Below are 21,442 nucleotides of genomic sequence, written 5' to 3'. Positions count from 1 at the left end.
CCTTCCATGCTTGAGCATGAAACACATGAAATAATTGGTTCCCTTGGGTACACAAATTAAAAGCCCATTCACCACGGAGTGCAAAGCCTCTCATTTCTGAGCGGGTGAACATGTAGCAACTAGACATTTCACACAGCACACTATCAGGTCTAGAAGCCTGGAGAACTTGTTTTCAAAAAAAGCAGGCAAGGTCACAGCATGCACTGAGGAAGGAAGTATTGCTCTACCATGGGTTTCTTTTCTGTGCTTAAACACAGAACCATTTCGCCAGATTCAAGCCAGAGGAAAAGTTGACCTGGTGAAGAGTTAAGAGGTCAAGCAAGAAAGCTTTCAACATCTTTTTGATATTCCTGCACACCTCCCATGTTGAAGAGCACATGAAGACACTCTGGAGTGTTTATCAGAAAGTGAGTTGCCTTCAGGAACCATAAAAACTTGATTTGTTTTCTGCCAAATTTTGTGAGCTTGGAAAATCTCAATTAGATTAAAAAATGCTTTAAAATGAAACACTGATTATCTGCTTTCAGGAAGGGAGGTGGAAAGGACAGTCTCTGTGATTCTTTGTCATAACATTCTGGGGTTTATGTATAAACACAAATTCTGAAACATCTATAAAATTTCACATCAAACCCAAAATAGACCAAAGATACGAAATACAAAACACTCCATTTCTAGTATAGCTTTGAATAGACAATGCATCTTTATGTAGTATTTGATTTAATGCCCATTTTATCACAGATGGTATAATCACAAAAAATGGAACACTTGAAAGGAATTTGACAAACAGAACCAGATGTAAAACATCTTGAAGCTTACAAATTCATCACAAAGATTAAGGAGGACTTGAAAACACAGGGTTTGTAAGCTTCCAGCAGACCAACACATCTGTTCAGTCCAGGAGTGCTTTCCTAACTCCTGATGTGTTTACACGGAGAGAAGATGCAGTAGGAACTAGTTCAGATGCAATTCTCTTTGGGGGGTTCATTACCTCATCTCTGCAGCAGAGCCAGGGCACAGAATAACCACACATAAAATGCAGCTGAAGAACATGGATGTATTTGCCTCAGGAAAAATATTACAGGCAGGTGGCAAGCAAGGAAGAAATGTGCTGCTGTACTCCAATAATTAATGTTAAAGTGTATGGATGCTAAAGAATCCTTCTGTCTTATGAATAACTGTGCTTTTATTACTGGTTAAGGCAAAGGCCACGTGTAGTCACTTTTGCAAAGTATTTTTTAAACCATAATAAGAACACTATGCAAAAGGATGCTCCTTTCTATGAATGTTTAAAAAACAGGAACCAAGCAAACTAACATTTACTTAATCTTCACAAACTGCCCACCTGATGAAATTATGCCCTCATCTACTCCAGCTTCATAACCACAAAGTGCTGTTTTTGCTGTGCTAACAAATTTATGTCCTCACACTGGCCAAAGATGACCATTAGCACCTGTATCCTCACTGCTACAGTTTTAAAATCCAACACAAAAAGCAAACACTAGTCTGCCTGAAAAGTTAAAATGCCTGAAACTTCCCAAAAGTACTTGTTTGAAACTTGAGTGCTGATCAGAAGAAAGCAGAAACTTGAGCCAAGCACAGGAGAGCCAAGATCTAGGAGAGGTGAGCAGACACCACCAGCAGCCAGGAAAGGCAGCAGTGCCAGAAGTGTTATTTCCAGTCTCCACTCATGACTCTTAAATCCCTTCAAAAAGTCTTTCAAAGCTCTCATCCACTCTAGTGGTTCTGGATATCATCCACATTAATCACTCCTAGGAAAGAAGAAAATGTTATGCTTGTGCAAGCAAAAAGCTCATCAAGCTGCCTGTAAAATTTAAAAGTTGGGAATCCAAAAGTATAATGGAAACAAAGTACCAAGTCAACAGAGGAGCATCTGCAACCACTTTCAGAGAAGATGGAAGATAATCAGTGCTGGAGGCATGCTCAGGACAAGCCTTCCTACATGTCAGATGCCTTCAGCATTCCAGTTTGCTGGCTATTGTCACCATTTGTTCAAAGAGAAACACTGCTGGCACAAAGCCAGTTTACTACAGCAGCACCAAAACATCTCTTGCCCCACAGGGATTGGTTACCTAGTTGTCTCCCATCCAGTTTCCAAGCAAGATTCAAATCTGTCAGCAATTGAACTTCACCACGTCAGCTTTGCTTGTACTGATTTCTAGATGCTGGGCTGCATAAAGAGATCTTGTAGTATTGGAAGAATCACCACTCTTAGTACTGAACTGCCAGTGCTAAAGCACCCAGTGCTTATTCAAGCCACTTCAGAGAAAGGGTTTTTTTGGTACTGTGCATCAGCAACTTTTGAGGTAAGCTTCAGCATGAAAACAGAAGCATACTTTTGAGGAACCACAACATTGTTCAGCTGCATGGTAGAAAACTTCTGCTGAAGGGAAGGGTTGTGATATTTTGTTTCATCTGAACTTTCGATCACTTTAAAGCAAAAGGAAATTATCCTTGGGTTCTATTTGCTTTCTCTTCATTATAATCATGAGTAACATACAGCAAGATTTACTGTCTACAGAAGGTTTCTTATATGCTCAATCTCAAAATACTCACATCCTTTTCACTTCTATCTTGTACAGACACAGAATGAGACTGCAGTTCCCACGGGTGGCTTTAGTTTTGGGACCACAAGTTATCGTCATATGCATTTTCAGGCCTCTTAAACTCCTCTGTCCTTGATGGGTCACAAACCACAATTTTTATCACAGCAAAGAAGCACAGCAACATCCATATCAGTTTATAGTCCTAGGGTTATTAAATTAGTAGCAACATTATTTCTTAAAACATTAATCACTCATTGTTAGAAGTGACAAATTTTTGCGTCATTACATAATTATTTTAGCTTTTTTTTCCCCCTCATATTATGTTTTGCTTTTTCCATCTGTTAGTTTCCATGAAGTTGCAACACAGTTTTTGGCACAAACTGGATAATTTCCATCACAATGTATTCGTCTTTCTTCATATTTCATCAACATCTGGAATCATTCTGCATTTCTCAGAGAAAATATTTCCCAAATCTTACTCCTTAGAGAGTGGGGAAATTTGACACTAGATGATGCTCTAATGCAAAGCTTTCTACATTGTTGAGTCTCTTTCTTAACAGAACACTTTCTTCAAAGAGAGAGGAAAAAATGTTATCTTTATTAACTTTTAACTGACCCTAAGAGCTGTGGTCAATATTCAAAATTGGCAAGTATGCTTTTCTACTTCTTTAATTTTAAAGTCTGCTTTACTAACTCATGAAAACATGTAAAATATTAAAATATAAACACTGTAAAAAAGTACATCTGCAGCACAGGAAACAGATAAAACTTCAAATTTTCCTTAATACAAATATATCTCTACAAAAAAGCCTTTTGTAATTGCTGGATTCTTGTTACTTCTGTTCCAGATGCTATCTTAACCCAAATAAAAATAAAGGAATTTTATACCAAAGCACAAGTTTATTGTGTGCTTTTCAGATTACAAGATAGCACTCACTCACTACACCTAATTGAAAATAAGAGCTCTTTCAACCATGCTAAAATACCTCCCCCTACCTGCCTGAACGTTCTGACAGCTCACCACTTTCAAAGCAGTTGTCAACAACATAACAGACCTGAACCATTCACACTGCAATTTTTTCTACAAGTTCCCCAGTTTTTGCATCTTCTGACACCCTGAAAAATTTTGCAGCAACTCCAAATAAAACCAATGTGATGCAAAGGAAGCTGGTTCTTCAAGGATAAAATGTAGCTCCAACAGTGTCCAGACTTGCCTGCAATCAAATACTCCTTGGCTTACTGTACAGTATGAGCACAAGTCCCTGATACCCCTGCCATCGCACCTGTACTGACCAGCTGACAACAGTACCATAAAACTTGTGTAACTCTGTTTTCTAGGACTTGGGAAAAACAAGAGTTCTCCACAACTGTTAGATTGGAGTGGGATTCAAAAGTGAAGAGAGACGCCTCACTTTTAATCTTTACGGAGCTTGGAGACTCCATCTATTTTCTCTTGTGTATTGGCAACATCTTTTCAACACAACTTTTTGTTCAGACTTAAATCGCCAGTTTTGTTCCACTGGCTGGTAGCAGAGAGACACCTGCCCAGTTTGGTGCTGGGAACATCGCTTACACCACAAGGAGAGCAGCCAAGAAGCTCATCACCTCCTTCTCTGTCCCACACCAGCTTTACACTCTGCTGACTAAAGCTGTTGGAAGCAATATGCCCAAATAAATGACCCACGAAGACACTGCCTTGCTTCAGAGCCTCCTAGCTCACTCACAGGTCCGACATCAGAAACGCCGTGCAATTTGGCAAGCCCACCTGCCTGTAAATTCCCACATAATTATGTCAATGCCGGGTAAACTGGTGCTCAGAAGAGTTCGTTGATCTCTTTTCCTTCACAGACTCGTTCCCACACCTGCACTTCTCAGGAGGTATTCAGAAAAACAACTCGGAGTTTTGCAAGGTCAGTGAGCCAGGACCAGCCGTCGGAGAGCTGTGTCTATAAAACAGAAAACCGCATTAGGCAGGGATAACGAGATGCCTGAGAGCCCCGAGTGAGGCAGAGCAACACTGAACCTGCACCAGCAGCTGTGGAGCTGGCAGACAGGACTGTGTCTGTTGTGTGCACATCACCTCAGTGTGACACCGTGCCTCTTAGCAGCTGACTGGTCATGTCCCAGCAACCTGAAGAAAGATTCCCTTCCCCCTCCAACCCCTTACTTCTACACTGAAAGTAACAGTGACAACAACCATCATGAAAAAACACACCACCTCTGCTAACCTGACCAAGAGAGTCACTGAAACGGTAAGACCAAAGAAAGAATAGAACTCGTGAGTCAAACCACTAAAACCTGTTAAAAGTTGAACCTGTGATTATTTGACTCCTCTTAGATTAAGGAAAGGCACCCCCAAAAAACATTCTCACTTAAAAGCCAGACAAAGACACTGTACGTGATACAAAGAGAATGGTAAAAGACATGAAGCATTAACATGTGAAAGAAACATGTTGCATTATGTCAAATACTGCTTTTTATATTTTATTAACAAGCAAGCATCCCTGGAATCAGGTCTATATAAAATATTTCATGAACCAATCAGAATACAAGGGAGTTATATAAATTTATTTATGCAACACTGATTAGTTTTGAAAATTTTCCATTTTTAATGTTTTAATTTCAACTTTTATTTTTTTAAAAACTCACCTAAAAGGACACAACCCACAAAAATACAATCTGTATCTGCTCTATATTTACAGATAACTGGTCACTGTTAAGGCACAGATTTTAAACCTAACATTTTATGTAGCAAGTCAAATATTTGTGCATAATGTAACACTAACAATACGATACACTGTACTGTATATTCCCTTTGTGGAATCAAAGTAAGTGAAAATTTTCTTTACTTCCAGTGTGGGGTGTTTTTTTTTTTGGTTTTTTTTTTGTTTGGTTTTTTTTTTTTTTTTAATGTGAAGCCCTACTGAAAATGTTGTTCATGGGAAATTCTTCACTTTGGTGTAGATGAAATAAGCTCTGCTCAGCAAAAGACCACATCCACTTAATACTGTAAGAAAATCAGTTTCTGAATATAGTACCGTCTGGAGGCATGGCCCATATCTACAAAAGACTAAAATCTGAGTGCAAAGCTTTGGGATGCTTTTTAAGTTCAGGCAAAACAAGAATGGGTTGCAGAAAATTCTGTACAAAGTGTTGCTGAATATTTAGATCCCTAAAACATCTTATAAATGAGTCTAAACACAATTTGATTTGCAAGCACGGGGCTTGCAATGCAATTGTTTAAACAGCAGCTCACCTGCAAGCACATCAATAGTCCGTGTGAATGGAACTATCTGCATGCTTAGAAGTAATGCACAAGTGTAATAAGCCTTAGAATGAGAAGCTGTGGCTTCCAGGAGGGTTTCCATGAAGTTGCTCTTACCTGTGCAAGACACACAAATCTCTCCTAGACACGTGGATATTGACTCTTGGCATTGAGCACAGGAACTTGCTGTGAACAACTGTGAGTACCAGATACAGTTTAGCCAGTCACATCTGCAGTACCATTTTAAAACCAGACAAAGCTGCTACTTGATCTACAGGGGAAGTCACCCAGTTATACACCATTAAGTAGATATGGCTGGAAGGAGCACTGAGCAGCAATTTTGAGCTAACCACAAGACTTTATATTATTGCTTGATCATCTATGCCCTCAAGTAATAGTCTCTTGAAATTCCCTTTGTGTATGCAATTTTCTCCATAATATCATTTTGCATTCTCACCTTAAAAGAATTACCCATGGAAAGTGTCAAAACTCTCACCCATTTTTTGCATAAACCCCAACTACTGTAAAAGCTATTCTAATGCCTTCTGTTAGAGCACTTGACAGTGGTTTATGTCCATCTCAAAAGGCTTGTACACTGAACATAAATAATACATTACAGTAGAGGTAAGGTAATTCACAATATTTCTCATGGGAATGCTTTCAATTAATGCTTGGAAATTACACATTGCATTGCAAAAAGAGGCACTTAATGGATTCCTTCATTACATTGAAACCCTTCACAAACCCATAACACAACACCTGTAAAGATAACAAAGAATAACATTGCCAAATCTTTCGGACTTTCACAGTATAAGAAGGCAAAATTTAGCTCTAGCCACTTATAACATGGACTCTTTTCTGTTGAACATAACTTGTTTCAGAAATAGTTCATCTCCAGAGTTTCAAAGACTTCTGCAGCTGACAATCACAAATCCAGATCGAACAAAACAGATGCTATCACACCTATTTTATGTAGGTCACTTAGTTGCTGCATGCATAGTCATGTAAGTAATATGTGTCATTTATTAAATGGCAACAGTGCTGTCTTGTCAAATTAGATTAGTTGTCTGTTTAATCAAACTGACACCCACAGCTCTAGTTTGATGAATGCCTTTCGGTCTCTACCATAAATCTGCAGTAGATCAGTTTTATCTGTTACGTCTTGTAGGTGTATAGAATCTAAAAATAAAAGTCTGATATAAATAAGTGTCCTTTAGTGGCAGGGTACTAAAAATAGCCCTTTGCTTTGAGACAACCATTAAAAACAGTTTTAGCATAAAGGCAGCAGTTAAATACGTTGACTGCAAAGGGTTAATATTGCAAGGTCCATTTTGGTCTTTCATTGCATTTGTTACAGTGAGTATTATTGCAGGCAGCATTAGACTGCTTCATAAGAGCATAGTAAGACTGGTCCACTACCAAGTGACTTGATTTTGGAACAATCTTTCAGATAACTACCTGGGAGACAGAGAGGAAAAAACAAAAATCTGCATAAGAACCAGTTTTCTAATACCATTATAGTGAGATGTGACTTAATGCAGGAACTCCTGAAAAATTTTGATTAGTGCCAATATAAAATTGATTGAAATGAAAGAGAAATAAATTTCCACAGGACAAGAAATCAGAACATGTAAAGTGCAGAAAGACCTCAATAATTATTTTAAGCAGTACCAGAAAAATCCATCTTGATAAGCCAAATCTATGCTCTCTGGCATCCCAGTTCTTCATTCTTCCTTCATTCAACAAAGTACAAAATTCAGTGCATACATTATAGTTATAGGTAATAAAATACTAAACAAGGATCCCTATATTATTATTATTGCAAATTCTGTCCAATCTACATGAGTAAAACGTAACCCACATTTGGTGTTTTCAAAAGACAACTGACAAAACATGTTCTCTCAGATTTTTTTTTTTTTTTGGCACAGTATTGTGCAGACAAAACGCTTTGGTCCTTGACACCCAAACTCCCAAAGTGCAGAGGGTGGTGTGCAGTGAAGGCTGTCCACAGGATTGCCATGTCCATCTTGCCAGGTGATTTCTGAGCCCAGCCTCCTGCTACCAGCGCCCGCTGACACTGGCAATGTCCGAGTGATACTGGCGCGGCAGTCTCCCACTGGCTCCACCTTCCAGGAACGAGGCACGGATGTTGGATGGGTCAAAGAGCTTTCTTCGGTTTTTGTTCAGTTCTGGAGGGGTCAAGCACACCCACAAAATCTCCCATCAGAAATTCATTTCAGTTTTTATCTAAACCAAACGCAAACTTCTGTTTAAACGAGTAACGTGTTTTAGACAGCTACGGTATGCACTGAAAACATCTGTGAGGTACTCCTTCAATTGACAAACAGTCCCACAGGATAATAAGAGAACCAGGTTAGGACTCTGAGGCTCCTTGGGATGTAGCATCTACTTGGGACAATTCTTATTTGGCATTGACACAGTGTGAAGTAGCTAAGTTTTTACAATATTAATTTAGATCAAATTGATGTAACTGGAACTTTTAAAAGTTATCAAAGACTGCAATCTTCATGGAGGCATAACCATGCAGTGTAGACCAAGACTGACAGAAAAGCTTGTTACCAACTTGATAATTTCTCAATGCACAATTCTTTATTTTAAATATAAAGCTGAAGCAGTATTTAACAAGGACTTTCAGAAAAAAACAGATGCTCACCTCTCATTTAATGTTCACCCTAATCTTGTATTAGTAACAGATAATGTAAAATATTTTTCTTTTCCCCACTTTCCTATTCTTGTAAACAAACTCTGTGCTAGATACACATCACAGAGATTACATAGATTTTCAAGGCTGCTACTGAACTAAGTATATTTGCAAACAAAAAAAACCAAAACAACCCCACCAAGTCCCCCAAAGCAGGCACTTTTTCCCAGCAGGATGACTGCTCTGCTAAACAATAAAATGAAAGACAGGGAAGCAAAAGGTTGAAAATGCCAGTTGTGGCTGGTATGTAGTGCTGTTCAGACCCTGCAGTGTCTGTAATACCAGAGATTCCTGGACCCACAATTTTGGGGCATAAAACTTGACAATTTGGTGTGAGATGAACTTTCTACCAAGCTCCAGCTTTACAGGACTACTGCAAATGAGCTGCTATTAGGTAATGGGAAAGCTCCATAAAGCCTGGGTTTCAGCACCTCTAGTGAGGGTCAAGCTAATATTACCTCTGCAAACTCTAGTCTGACTTTTCAGCAAGGCTTTTTTCCTTTGTTGGCTATAAACACACAATTTGAGTGAGAAGAATACAAACAACGCTTAAAATCAATACATGGTATTCTGTGTTTTTTACCTGAGATTGCAAGCAGCATTTTTCTTCGGGCACCAAAAGTGGTAATTCCCAACTCTTTCAAATCTTGATCAGTAAGAGTGAGGAATGTCTGCAGATCAATCTAGAGTAAAAAAGAAAAGGAAAACTATGCAAAACAAATCTTTCCACAAAAGTATTAAGTGATAAATGTGGTTCAGAATAGCCTCTTTTTTTCCCTGCTCCATTTTACAGTTACTTTGCCAAGCTATTTTTGCATGTAAACAGTAATCATGGCTTTTCAATGGCTTCTTCACACAGTTGCTCAATTTGCTACATTTCTGACAAAAACGGGGAAATTAAAAAGTAGTCAGTTCTGGAAAAGCAGAGAAAATAAATTAGAGTCTTTTTTATTTATGAGTCTTGAGATTTTGAGTATTTATCACAATTGTAAGATGCATTTTCCAGTTCTGAAAGAACAGCTCATGAAAATCCTTTCACGAAGTGAGTTCTAAGTGGTTTTTGGTGAAGAGACAGCACAACCACTGCTGGAAAACATCCTACCAACAAAAGGTGCCTCTGGAAGGAACACCAACCTCTTGCTGCTGGAACATCTGTGTATTTGCCCAGACCAAGCTTGCTGAAGAGCTCAGGCAGATCAGATCCCTTAAACAAACTATTGAGGTTACAGCCATTGCTTCCTGTCAGCGAGGAAATGCAGTCCATGTAGTTACTGCTACTGAGATAGTGTTCAGCTGGAAGGGAACAAGTGCACTTTCAGACACAGCACAGAAGGGCATGGTTCTCCACCAACATTGTATTCAGCTCGATCATTAAATTTACAAAGCATTTAAATGGTTTTTTTCAGAAAAGAAAATGAACAGCATAAAGGATTTTTTTGTAAATTAAGTTCCAGTGCTTGTTTTCTATAGACTACTTTTGTACAGCCAACTCATCGCTGTTTCTTTTATCCTTTATCCACACATTTTATTCTCTGGGAAAGCTACAGCTGCCATAGAACATTCCCTTTCACTGCCAATGTATTTGTGTTTCTGATTTCTTCTAACAGATAGGTAAATCTATTTTTAATCCTTAATTATTTTAATTAACCTAGAACTCCCATTTTTGTCCAGCTAGGTTGAAAATATTAATAGATTGATTTCAAATAAACTTGTCATCTCTAGTTCTTCAAGTAGTTAAAAGTATGATGTTCAGCAAAACTAATGTGCTTTTTAAAACCATGATATTTTCTCTAATTGGAGCTATCCTTTCTTACCATGTCCAAATTTCATTACCTGTGTACTTGGAATTTGGGATTTAAAGGTTTTAAATTTATGTTTATTTAAGGTTGACAATTTAAGGTTTATTCTCTTTTAAAGGAAAAGCAACAACACAAAGTATAAATAAGTTTCCCCATAAAGCAGATAGGCAGTAGGGACTTTGAATTCTCTACCTCCACTTTTCACTCTTGGAGAAAGGCATCTATTAACTTTTTTAAGAAATAAAGTTTCAAAGAGTACAACTGAAGTAAAATTTCAATTTTAAACTTCAAACAACGTTTAAAAAGTAATTATGAGACTTAATTACTGTATCCACAGAAACCAGTATTTAAAATCATGCTAGACCATGCTGAACACATGGTCAAGTTTCTTTTCATAGAATTGCCTGGGTTGGAAGGGACCTGAAAGATCTTCTCGTTCCAACCCCTGCCATGCGCTGAGACACCTTCCACTATCCCTGGGTGCTCCAAGCCCCACCCAGCCTGGCCTCAGACACTTCCAGGGATCCACAGGCAGCCACAGCTTCTCTGGGCACCCTGTGCCAGGGCCTCAGCACCTTAGAGGGAACAATTTTTTCATAATATCTGACCTAAACCTACCCTTTGTAGCCACTCCCCCTTCTCCTGTCACTACATGTTCTTGTGAATTGTATCCCCACGAGGGAATCATGCTTTAAAGTTCAGTTTCAGCACAGATGATGACTCCATCAGTGAGTAAATGGCCCAATAAAGCCCTGGCTGCTGTTGCATCAGCAACAGTGCAGAATGAGAGCAGTCAAGAAACAAGCTTTTTACAGGTCTGGTTTCAATACACCTTGAAAAACCCGCTCCATGACAGCAAAGAGTTTTCAGCAAGGATGTCTGGCTTTACCAAATATCCTTGAAAGTTTTTCTTTTGGACCATTGTTTGTATTATCATGTTACACAAGCTTACACTTCTCAATTTGTGAAAAAAGTAAGTACTTTACAAGGTGTTAGTAATTAAAACCCCTAGTGAAATCAGCATGCATTCATATCACATTGGTATCAATATGATTATTTTCTTTTAATCAGATAATGAGAGTTCATGAACCTGATTTGTTTTGTTTCCGTTTGGGGCTGCCAATTGAGGAGACAAAGTCATGAGCAGTGGGTCCGAGCCCATTCCGGTCTCTCCAGTTATCAGATTCACTGCCACTCCCCAGGTGCTCCCTGCTGCTGGACCGGGACAGAGACATGGATGAACCCTGCAGTCACAGAAAGAGAAGCTGGGCTGAAAACAGAGCTTTCATTGTGACTCAGATGTTTTCTTTGAAGCAGTTGACTTAAAAAGCTGCTTTTAATGCTCGCAAACATTCTTTTGGCCGTTGATAAATAGTCAAATAATTGCAAACCGGACACAAAAACAGCAGGTGTGCCTAAAACATATGCAGCTTACAGTTTTTAAGCAGGAGTTATTTAAAGACCATGATTCAAAATAAATTGCTCAGCATTTCCAAGTTTGTTTCCAAAACATTCCACGGTATCAAATTCCCACACAAATTCTAGACAAAGCAGTCTATTGACTACATCCCTTCACAGGGAAGAGAACATAACAGAACATTTATCTGAAGATAAGTGCATCAAGTACACGCTATTGACAACTGTCTTGCACACAGTACTACAACAACAATTCTGCAACCTTGTGAATTTGGAATGGTTTTGTCTGGGGTCTTTTAAACAGATTTTCATATACCTGTGAAATAGTTATTATCAACTCTCCTCAGTGTGGGTAAGAACACAGCAGTACAAGGCAGCTGTATTCCATGGGAACATATCCAAAAGAAATCGACCATACAGATGTCACATACTTACATGGGCTAAAACCTGTGGAAATGAACGACTTCACTCTATAAACTTGTACCAAATTGCAGTAGAAAAGCATCAGTTAGAAGGCAAACTTTTACACTATTTAGTAAAACTGATATCCCTGAAGAAACACTGTGTTCTGGTTAGAATTACAGACCTATTTAGAGATTTTAGACATCAAGGCCTGGGGGAAAACCCCATCCCAACTCAACCAACATAGAAATGTATGCAAAAAAATGGCACATTTTAGTTGCAGCTTTTTCTTTCCCCAAGGTACTACTGTATTAGGTGTAGCCAAGCCTACTACATGTAGTTGAATGGCTCAGAAAATTAATATGCCAAGTGGAGAACACCAAGCCCATTTTTATCCTGGCAGAATATTTCTTTTGCATTAACAGACAGGTTAGAGAACCTAGAGAACTACAAAGTCCCTTTCTTAAAGAAACATATAATTTATATTTTATATAAGCAGGACAGAAAAAGCTGTCTCTATGGAAGTTGGGAAGGATTACAGCAAGGAAGAACACTAAACAGCAACTTCAGCATGCCTTTGAGAAGAAAGGAACAAATTCCCTGCAAGATTCCCATGCTGGAACTCAGAAGAGAGTTGCTGTAGTCTGCCTTCTGGCTGGAAAATTCTGAGCTCAGTGAATAGTGCAAGTAGAGACAGCTGTTAGAGTTCTGTCCACAGAAGTCTTGTTCTGTTCTCCTCCACCATGCAGTGATATACATGATATAGTTCACCTGTCATATACCCTGTTTTCATTAGGCACAAATTCCTTGTTGCTTATTTGCAACTACTGAGATGTTTGGTCTTGTAAGTTGTTCAAAGCTGCTTTAAACAAATACATTTTAAAGAAGCAGATGTCTGTGCTCTATGGCTTATCTAGAAACAGATAAAACAGTGTGCTGGGCTGAATGTATTCCATATGCCTTAATATTTAGGTAAGAAATATTTTCACCATTAAAAAAATATTTAGAACAGTTATCTGCAAGACTTGGTTTCTACAGAAGTTAGACATTTCTCAAGAGGAACAACTGTATCATTCACTAGAAGTAAACTTCCATTACAATCCCCTTTTATGTACCTCATATGTAGTTGTCATGGAAGGCTTGTACGATACATGATTCGCTCTTCTCAGTTCCTTGATAGTTTCTGCAGGCATTGATTTAGAGAACCCCAAACCACTCCATGTATTCGTTGGAGTTCTCACTTCTGTACAACTGGCTTCTTTAACATAGCTGAAAATACAGAGACAAACCAGTAAATCTCAGCATTAGTGAAGGTACTGAGAGGATAATACTGAAGGGATGTTTGCTAACAGCCTGAGCCCAGCAAATAGCAAACCCAAACATCTCCACTTGCTACACAGCTTGAATCCTCCCCTTGCTTAAAGCAATCTCCTCTGCCAGAAGACAGTTAAACCCCACAGGGCTGCATGGAAGCCAAAAGAATCATATCTGTTTCAAAGACAGGAGCTTCTGTTTTTCTTTTGGTGAATGGGTGATTTGGTTTATTTTATAACAGGGTCAAAGATATGGTTAAGCCCCTTACCAATTCTACAACTTAATTTATCCCTGAAATAAGAGACCATTTAGCTGATATGACAAACACCTTCAAGTTTAATGCAACCAAATAAAGTGAAGTGTTATAGCAATGAGCTCTCTGAAAACCATATTGATCATTTGCACATGGATGTACTTACACATCCCATCTGCAAGCTGCTTATACTGCATTTTATACTATGTTGGTAATAAGAATTTTTTGGAACATAAAGCTAATATAAAAATGCTTCAACTTTCAGATTTTATTAAAAATTGGATTACCAAACTGAAACTTCAGGAAATTATTTCATCCACATGCTAACAAACTTTTCAGAAGTCACTGTTCATCCACATACCTTGGTTGCTAGTAGTTTCTTCTGTTCATAGTCAAATGCCTAAAAATTAAACAAGCAGAAGATAATTTAATTGCCATTCTAACTAAATGTCATTCATCCCTGTGAAAGCAAAGGTTTTGAAAGTGGCCAGTGAATATATCTAGGAGAAACCTGAAATACTGCACAATAATTCGTGGCAGCCCAGTTAGAGCTTAGTTTCTTAAAGCGTTCACTCAAACAGAGATAAAGATTTTACATAACTGTTGGATTTCCATATGAGTGAGGCTGCAGCAGTATTTACAACCTCTAAGGAAGAATTTTTTCTTCATTTTTAAAAAATAAGATACCTTTCAAGCATCATTTCTTTTCCTTAACTATCTGTTCTTAGCATTTAAAACAATCCCAACAGTACAAAAAAGGTAATATATCTTTGCAAATCTAGGCACCAGTTATTTTCAATAATCTTTCAGGTTGGCTCCCTCCACGCACTCATCTTGTGAAAGGAAAAGAACTTTTGAGAGAATTAAAGAAGTTTTGCTTGTATTCTACCTATGTCAATGGAAGATGTGAAGTTTAAACAACTACCTTTGCTGAATTACAAATTAGGAAAGCTAAACACAAAACTACAAAAATGCTGTATTAGCCTGAAGTATTGCATTCTCTACTGCAAATAACTACAGGAATAACTGAGGAAAAGGGCTGTAAAACACAGCCTTCCTCCTGTTCTACTACTCCATACAGTCTAGTTATGCACACACTTCAACAGATCTACTCTGAAAATAACCCTGTTACTGCTTCCTGACAGTCAAAGGGGTCTCCTCCCTCTTCGGGGAGATCTGCAGTAACGTGGCAATGGTTTATATTTGTAGGCAGTAATTAACCAAGCTGTCACCGCATATGAGAAGCTGTAACACGTATTTTGTAGCTGTAACTCTCTCCAAGCGACAATGCAAGATTTCTAACAGGCAAATGATGCTTGTGGAGGCAAATACACCACGCAATTTTCTGTACTTCAATTTTTCTTAGTCAACAGAAGCATAAGAGCTTTTCTGTTTTCAAGACTTTTCATTGACAACCCACTCCTCAGTCGCAAGAGCTGTTGTCTCCTTGGCTGAGAATGCTTTTAGTGAACTGGCGATTGCCAATTTAGTCTCCAGTCCCCAATCACCGCCGCATCCCGCGGTTACCCGCCCGCAATTCGCAGGATTCACGCCTACTCGGCTTCATCCCTGGAGACCTACCTGCATATTTACAAAGGAGGGCTGCGGGGCCAGCCGTGCTCTCTCCGAGTTCTGCTGGGCGGCTGCCGCTCGCTCGGCCGCCCGCTCGCTGCCCGGAGCCTTCTTATCGGCCACGGGGCTCTCCGGGGCGCCCAGCTCCTCCTCGAGCCTGTCCCCTTCCCCTCCTGCCCTCCGGCCTCGAGCAGCCTGTCCGCCGTGCTGCGGGGACAAAGCTCCGTGAGCCCGGCTCGAGCAGCCTGTCCGCCGTGCTGCGGGACAAAGCTCCGTGAGCCCGGCCTCGAGCAGCCTGTCCGCCGTGCTGCGGGGACAAAGCTCCGTCAGCTCCGGGAAGCCCGGCACACGGCGAGCGGCGCAGCGCCGGTAACCGAGCGGCTTGGCAGCCGAGCTCAAGACGTGTCTGTACACAACGATCTCAGCGTTCTTACAATGTTTCAGCTCTCCTATACCTTCTCTCTCAGTGAAGGAAAGCAAGTGTTTTGTCCCCCTGTATTACCAAGTTAGAAGCATAGCTTATAGATTCAGTTTTGAGCTGTCTGCGATCTGAAATTATTGCACGCATCCTACTCGGTGTGATTTCCTGTTTAGCCTTGCTCAGGCCAGCAGTTGTAACAGGTTCATAGTAGTAAGATAAAGGGATTGCATAACAGGGACTTAGAGAGCTGACATAAGTCCTACTTGCTTTCACAGCTTCATATGCCATGCTCAATGTCTGTTTTACCCCTTGATGCAATTTTTTCCCCCTTAAACTCAGCTACATTTTAAGCCTACTCTAGAACGATACTCTTACTTCAAAAAGTGATCATGTTTTGGAAGTTGTAAATTACTAGCCCCAAGGAAACTGTGAGTACTATGCCCTCAACAAAAAGAGCAAGACACACAAACAATCAAATTTGCTTAACAGGATTCTTTGGATCTTGAAACTGTGAAAGCAGAATTAATGAAATAGGTATCATAGCCTTAGTAGTGTAAATAGATGAAGCAAAAGAAAATGTGTCTCAAAAGAGTGGCGATAAACAGTTCCCAAACAAACAGTGAGAACACCAGTACATCAGACAAAAACACTGCATGAAGAACAAAATACATCTTGCCAACACAGGTTATGACTCAAATGAGCCCTTCCCACTGCTGGGTCATTAAAGAGCAACCTAACCAAAATCATCACGGAGACAAGTGTTTGAGAACATGCTGCTATGCCCTGAACACAGCTTCCCTAAGAAGAAAAACAGCCTCACATACACACAAAAGGAAAAAGCTGTCAGAAATTATTCTCCAAGCAATCAATGAAGAAGGAAAGTGCAGAAGTGTATACTTCAGAAACAGGTCATGAAAGTTCCTCTAACGAGGATCTCCATTCTTTTGTGAAAGAGGAAACATATTTTTAAAATCCAAAGACTAACAGGATGAACGAAAAGCATTCAAAGTCTGCAGTTACCAGACAAACAGGGGGTTATATTAATGTCTAACGTGATGGAAAATCAAGCCCAAACTAAATCAGTTCTTTGAGTGTGTTATGATTGAATCACCCCTTCTGTGTACAAAAAGGCGTGAAGTAATTTTATGTTGTGAAAGCTCCCCTAATGTGTTTACACACTCAGCTTACTGTAAGTGGGAGTTTTTGGTGCCCTGCAGCAGCTCCACCGTTTGTCTCTTGGCACAGGCCTGCTTGGAAGAGCTCATCATCTGCTTCAGGTCACTGGTGTTCGCCGAGTGGGACGGACTCCGCGGCATGCCCACCTCCACAAAAGCATCATTGCAACCTACCAGGCCAAGAAAAGGAGAGTTAAACATCCACCCTGCTGTGTTCTAGGGAGCTTTCTGAGGGAGTGATAACTATGGGAGAAACCTCCTCTTCCTGCTTACAGGACGGCATTCAGGGCAGCCATTAGGTCAAGGTTAAGCAACCAAGATGTGCAAGTTCAAGTGCACAAAAAAGCTGTCGTGTTCACACATATAGTAGTCACACCAAGTATTTTCTTTCTTCAAATATTTAAGTCATATTAATTAATAACAAATGTGAAGACTGACAATTCAAAGCACCAAGTATTCTGAAGAAATTTGATTTTATACCCAGTTTTAATAGACTTTTTGCCAGGTGCTCAGGTAACTTCTGCTGGAATAAGAGTTCCCCTCACTTCATGTTCAAATATCTTTAAAACATGTTTTTAAAAGTACTTGTCACTTAAATTGGCAATGTACCTTTTATTCAAATCAGCATTTCAAATTATCACAACCCTAAATAAGAGAGAATCTCCTTGATCAGTACTGACAAGGGAAACAAGGCCTTTGAAGATATTTGCTCCAGCTGAAGTGGAGCTGGCCTTCTCCCTTCAAAAAATGATGAGGACAGTTAAGTACTTTAGCTTCTAAAAGGCAGCAAATGACTGAAATGCTGTTGCAAAACACACCAAAATGTTTCCCAGTGTCATCTAGGTTAGAGCTACACAATTTTCTGCAAAAAACCCTCTCAGTGACATCATTTGCTTTTGTTAAAAAGCAAAAATAAAACACTGTTTAAACCAACAGAGTTTAGTTAAGGTGCAGTAAAAAAATATTAAAATCCTCGGGTTATCTTCCTTCTGCTCCTAGGGAATAAGTAAAATGTTGCAAGTACATCTTTGTTGATTTAAGGTGTTTCTATCAACATACAGCTCAGTTACTACAGGTTCTATTTACTTTCCTTGACAATGAATCTGGGCCATCCAGCAATATTTTCCTTAAACATGGTTACAACACCAATTTGGAGAGAATACTGTTACATTTTTGTATCATGAACTGTACACAGACTGTACAAACACTACCAGACAAAGGAATGCAATGTCAAATCTCACCTTCTTCACTATTTGCCTTGGCAGCTACTTGTTCTGAGGCACCATGAGCACCTTTTTGCCTTACTCCATCACTGTGGTTTGTGCTCAACACGTTTTCTCCCAGTGATGTGGCAGCCAGTGCAGCATACTTGATATTTGAGGCCTGAAAAGATTGTCACAAATCACTGAAGTGATTTTTATGCTTAAGGAAATATTCAAACAATTTCCCCTTTCCATCTGTGCAGGAGAATGAGACATTCATTCCATGTACAGCAGAACAATATGTTGAATGTTCTATTTCTCAATCTTTAAGTCATATTTGAAAACACTTCTGTGTATTTTGAAACTTAGAAGCTTTATAAACGTACTTACATAGCTGGCTTTATCTTTCAGCTTTTCTTAGTAGAGGTCTAGCACAAGAAATTGGATTCTGCAGTAGAGTATCACTTACCTTTACGTGACCATTTAAAGAAGGTGAACCTTTTTGCTTTCTGATTGCATGCCATTAACGTGGACTTCAACAGGAGTCAAGCCTGGTGGTGGTGATGGAGTGTTTTGACCGTAATTAGGCACTCCAGACAGCAGAATACTAGTTAAGGTTGCTTGGGCAGTAGATGGTATCATTAGGTGTGGAATAGCAGAAAAACCTGTAAAAAAACTTGGTTATGTTCTGATTAAGTGTCTCATTTAACTCCCTCAGGCACTACACTACTTTATCTAAACCTTTATCCAGCAATGATACATTACTAAAAAGTTTCTATTAGAATTGCATGCCAAGACCATAATTCTTTATCTGGGTAGGTTAACTTCATTTTCTACATAAAACACTGTCTGTGACAGCATGCCATATATTAAGTTATAACCCTAAATTTGCATATTTATTAATCTGTGCTAAGGTAAGAGTGTAGGAAGTAAGGTTCAAAGAACTAATTAATCTCGACTTGTCAACTGCAATTCTAATGACTTGGTGCTGCACAGTTCATTTAATTCACATGAAACTTCTACTGACCTGTGGTGTTTGTGTTAGCAAGAGATGTTGCCCACAACGTGGGACTGGGCGTGCCTGAACTTGGACTCTGCAAAGGGCTCACAGAGCTATTGAGGGCATTCAACAGAGAGTTCGGAGCACTTGAGGTGTTGACTGACAGGGCTGTTGGACCTAAAAGGCCTGCCAAAAAATTATGCAAGTGAATATTTAGGTTAGACTTAGAGGAAACGTTTTTCACAAAAGTACCAGTTGAAAAACAAACCCCCTGCTCATTTGTACAGCCTGTATTTCACAAGCCAATTTTACATTAAACCTGCTGTTCATTTGGTGCACATTAAGAATTCGTGTTCTTAAACTGGGCATCATATATCCAAGAATGGGAGCATCTTTTATATCCTTCTACTGGACCCTAACTCTGTCATACCAGAGTCTGCACTGGCTGCTTCTCAGCCCTGTCATCCCTTTGTATCCCTCTGCTGCCTCTGATTTGGTTGTTTCAAAGCAGCATCAAAGAGACAAGAAAGCAACTGTGCTGCACCACCTCACTTGGATTTCACACAGTAACCTTTTTCTCAGAAGCTCCTTGATTCAACCACTACTTGCACACCAACAACTATTCAATTTCTTTTTGCACCTTCAATATAGGCTGCAAATCATCCTCCAAATGCATTGATCATTCCCAAACATTCCCCCAAACCAGCTGTTTGTGGAAAGCATTCACAAAGCAGTTCAGCACTACACACGGAAAGGTAAAACCCCAAACCCCCAAAGTGCAGCAAAGACCAGAACAGTCACAGAAGCATTAAAAGTGCAATCAAATGGCACAACACTTTCTCCTATGTGACCCCCAGGGAAGCACGTGAGATGGAACCACACAGCACTCCTGCATGGCAGGTCACAAGGGACAATGCTGGTCACAAGCGAGCTCAGAGTTTCTATGACCTGTGTCAAGATTTGTCACTGGATTCTTCTCGGAATTCTTGGTTTTCCATCTATACATTTCTGATACAAAGGGATTTTCAGAGCTTGAAAATAAAATAGTAATTTCAATCTGGACTATGAGCTGCTTCTACAAAATTAAGGAGTTTACTCAATTTTGTCCTAAATTTCCAGCTGGTGAGGTCTGAACTAGAAGTACATGGACCCCTCAGTTACAGTGAGATACTGACCTGAAATGTGGTGTTGGCTATGTTACCTTTCCCTGTTGCCAGGCTTCAATACCCACTCAAATGCATGGACAGCCTGAGACCTCACACAGCCAAAGCAGCTGTAAAATCCATGCCCCACCCACCTCCCGTGTGTTTCCCTCCCTTTCAGCTGAGTAGTTTGCTCTCTTCCAGAGATTTTTTCAACTGGGATGAGTCCCACACTTGATTACAAAAGCCTGGAGAAGTTTTATAACTACAAGCCCTTAAAAGGCCAGAGGCTGTTGCAATTCTCCAATGCTTTAACACAATTCTTGATGCAAAACACACCAACCTGGTCTTTTTTTCTAGTACAAGTGAATTCAGTTTTAAAACAAAACTGTATTAAAGAAACATAAGTACAGTGAATGCATACCAAGCCCAGTGAGTCCTAGCCCTGCTGAGGACAAAATATCCAAACCAGGGCAAGACAGACCAACGGGCATGAGACAGAAGAGGGATTTGATACTATGGTCACTCCGCTACTTTCAAGTCCCAAGAGACATTTCCGTGCCCGTACATGTTTAAGGCATTTCGTTCAACGCTTTTACAATCACAGACTGCAGGGAAAGAAAACACCAAGAAGAAAGGAAAACCAGTGAGTAACACTTTCCACAACACAGATAATTCTTCTTCATACCCCTGCATGGCTACCACAACCACAGTAATGTGAGACAGCATGAGCTAACATCCATTAGCAACTATTTAAATTCAGGGGTCTGAAGTTCAGGAGAATAAGACCAAGGATTGCATAGGGATTTGCAGTGAGAATGAGGGAAGACCTCTCTAAGAAAATTAATTACTCTAGTACCTTGGTGCTGCTTGATAGACCAAATGTTAAGCACCTCAAGAGCTAGATAACTGAATCAATAATTAATATCCTATCTTCTCTTTTACCTGAGCATTACACCTCAAAGTGGACAAAACCCCAGTTGTTTATATTAAGTTCACCTATTAAGTTCATAGCTGCCTGAGAATAAGGTAATAAGTTTCTGGAAAATGAATTTACAAAACCCCATTACTTCTTGTACATCTTCTATAGGACATTTCTTTGTATTGATTTTACATATTCCCACACAGGGAAGCTTACATACTGACACGATGGGAATGATCATGTAAAATTTTAATACTTTTGCCTGCTTTAGCA

General features: G+C 39.6%; 1 protein-coding gene across 1 annotated transcript in view; it reads right to left on the bottom strand.

Moving 5' to 3' along the window:
- Positions 1 to 5,748: 5,748 nt before the first annotated feature.
- BICC1 (BicC family RNA binding protein 1) overlaps positions 5,749 to 21,442 on the bottom strand; it is a 90,290-nt gene continuing 74,596 nt past the window's right edge. The window contains 18 exon segments of the mRNA XM_066324223.1: positions 5,749 to 8,018; positions 9,135 to 9,234; positions 9,686 to 9,701; positions 9,703 to 9,844; positions 11,441 to 11,594; positions 13,284 to 13,417; positions 13,420 to 13,437; positions 14,093 to 14,135; positions 15,317 to 15,464; positions 15,600 to 15,614; positions 16,917 to 17,073; positions 18,145 to 18,286; positions 18,575 to 18,609; positions 18,612 to 18,770; positions 19,133 to 19,291; positions 20,672 to 20,734; positions 20,737 to 20,811; positions 20,814 to 20,855. Of these exon segments, the coding sequence (XP_066180320.1) occupies positions 7,888 to 8,018; positions 9,135 to 9,234; positions 9,686 to 9,701; positions 9,703 to 9,844; positions 11,441 to 11,594; positions 13,284 to 13,417; positions 13,420 to 13,437; positions 14,093 to 14,135; positions 15,317 to 15,464; positions 15,600 to 15,614; positions 16,917 to 17,073; positions 18,145 to 18,286; positions 18,575 to 18,609; positions 18,612 to 18,770; positions 19,133 to 19,291; positions 20,672 to 20,734; positions 20,737 to 20,811; positions 20,814 to 20,855 (1,733 nt within the window). The 3' untranslated portion in view covers positions 5,749 to 7,887.

The sequence above is a fragment of the Sylvia atricapilla genome, chromosome 8 (assembly GCF_009819655.1).
Source record: "Sylvia atricapilla isolate bSylAtr1 chromosome 8, bSylAtr1.pri, whole genome shotgun sequence".
Lineage (NCBI taxonomy): Eukaryota > Metazoa > Chordata > Aves > Passeriformes > Sylviidae > Sylvia > Sylvia atricapilla.
Note: the sequence above shows the minus strand (reverse complement) of the source record. Positions and strands in the feature narration are given on the sequence as shown.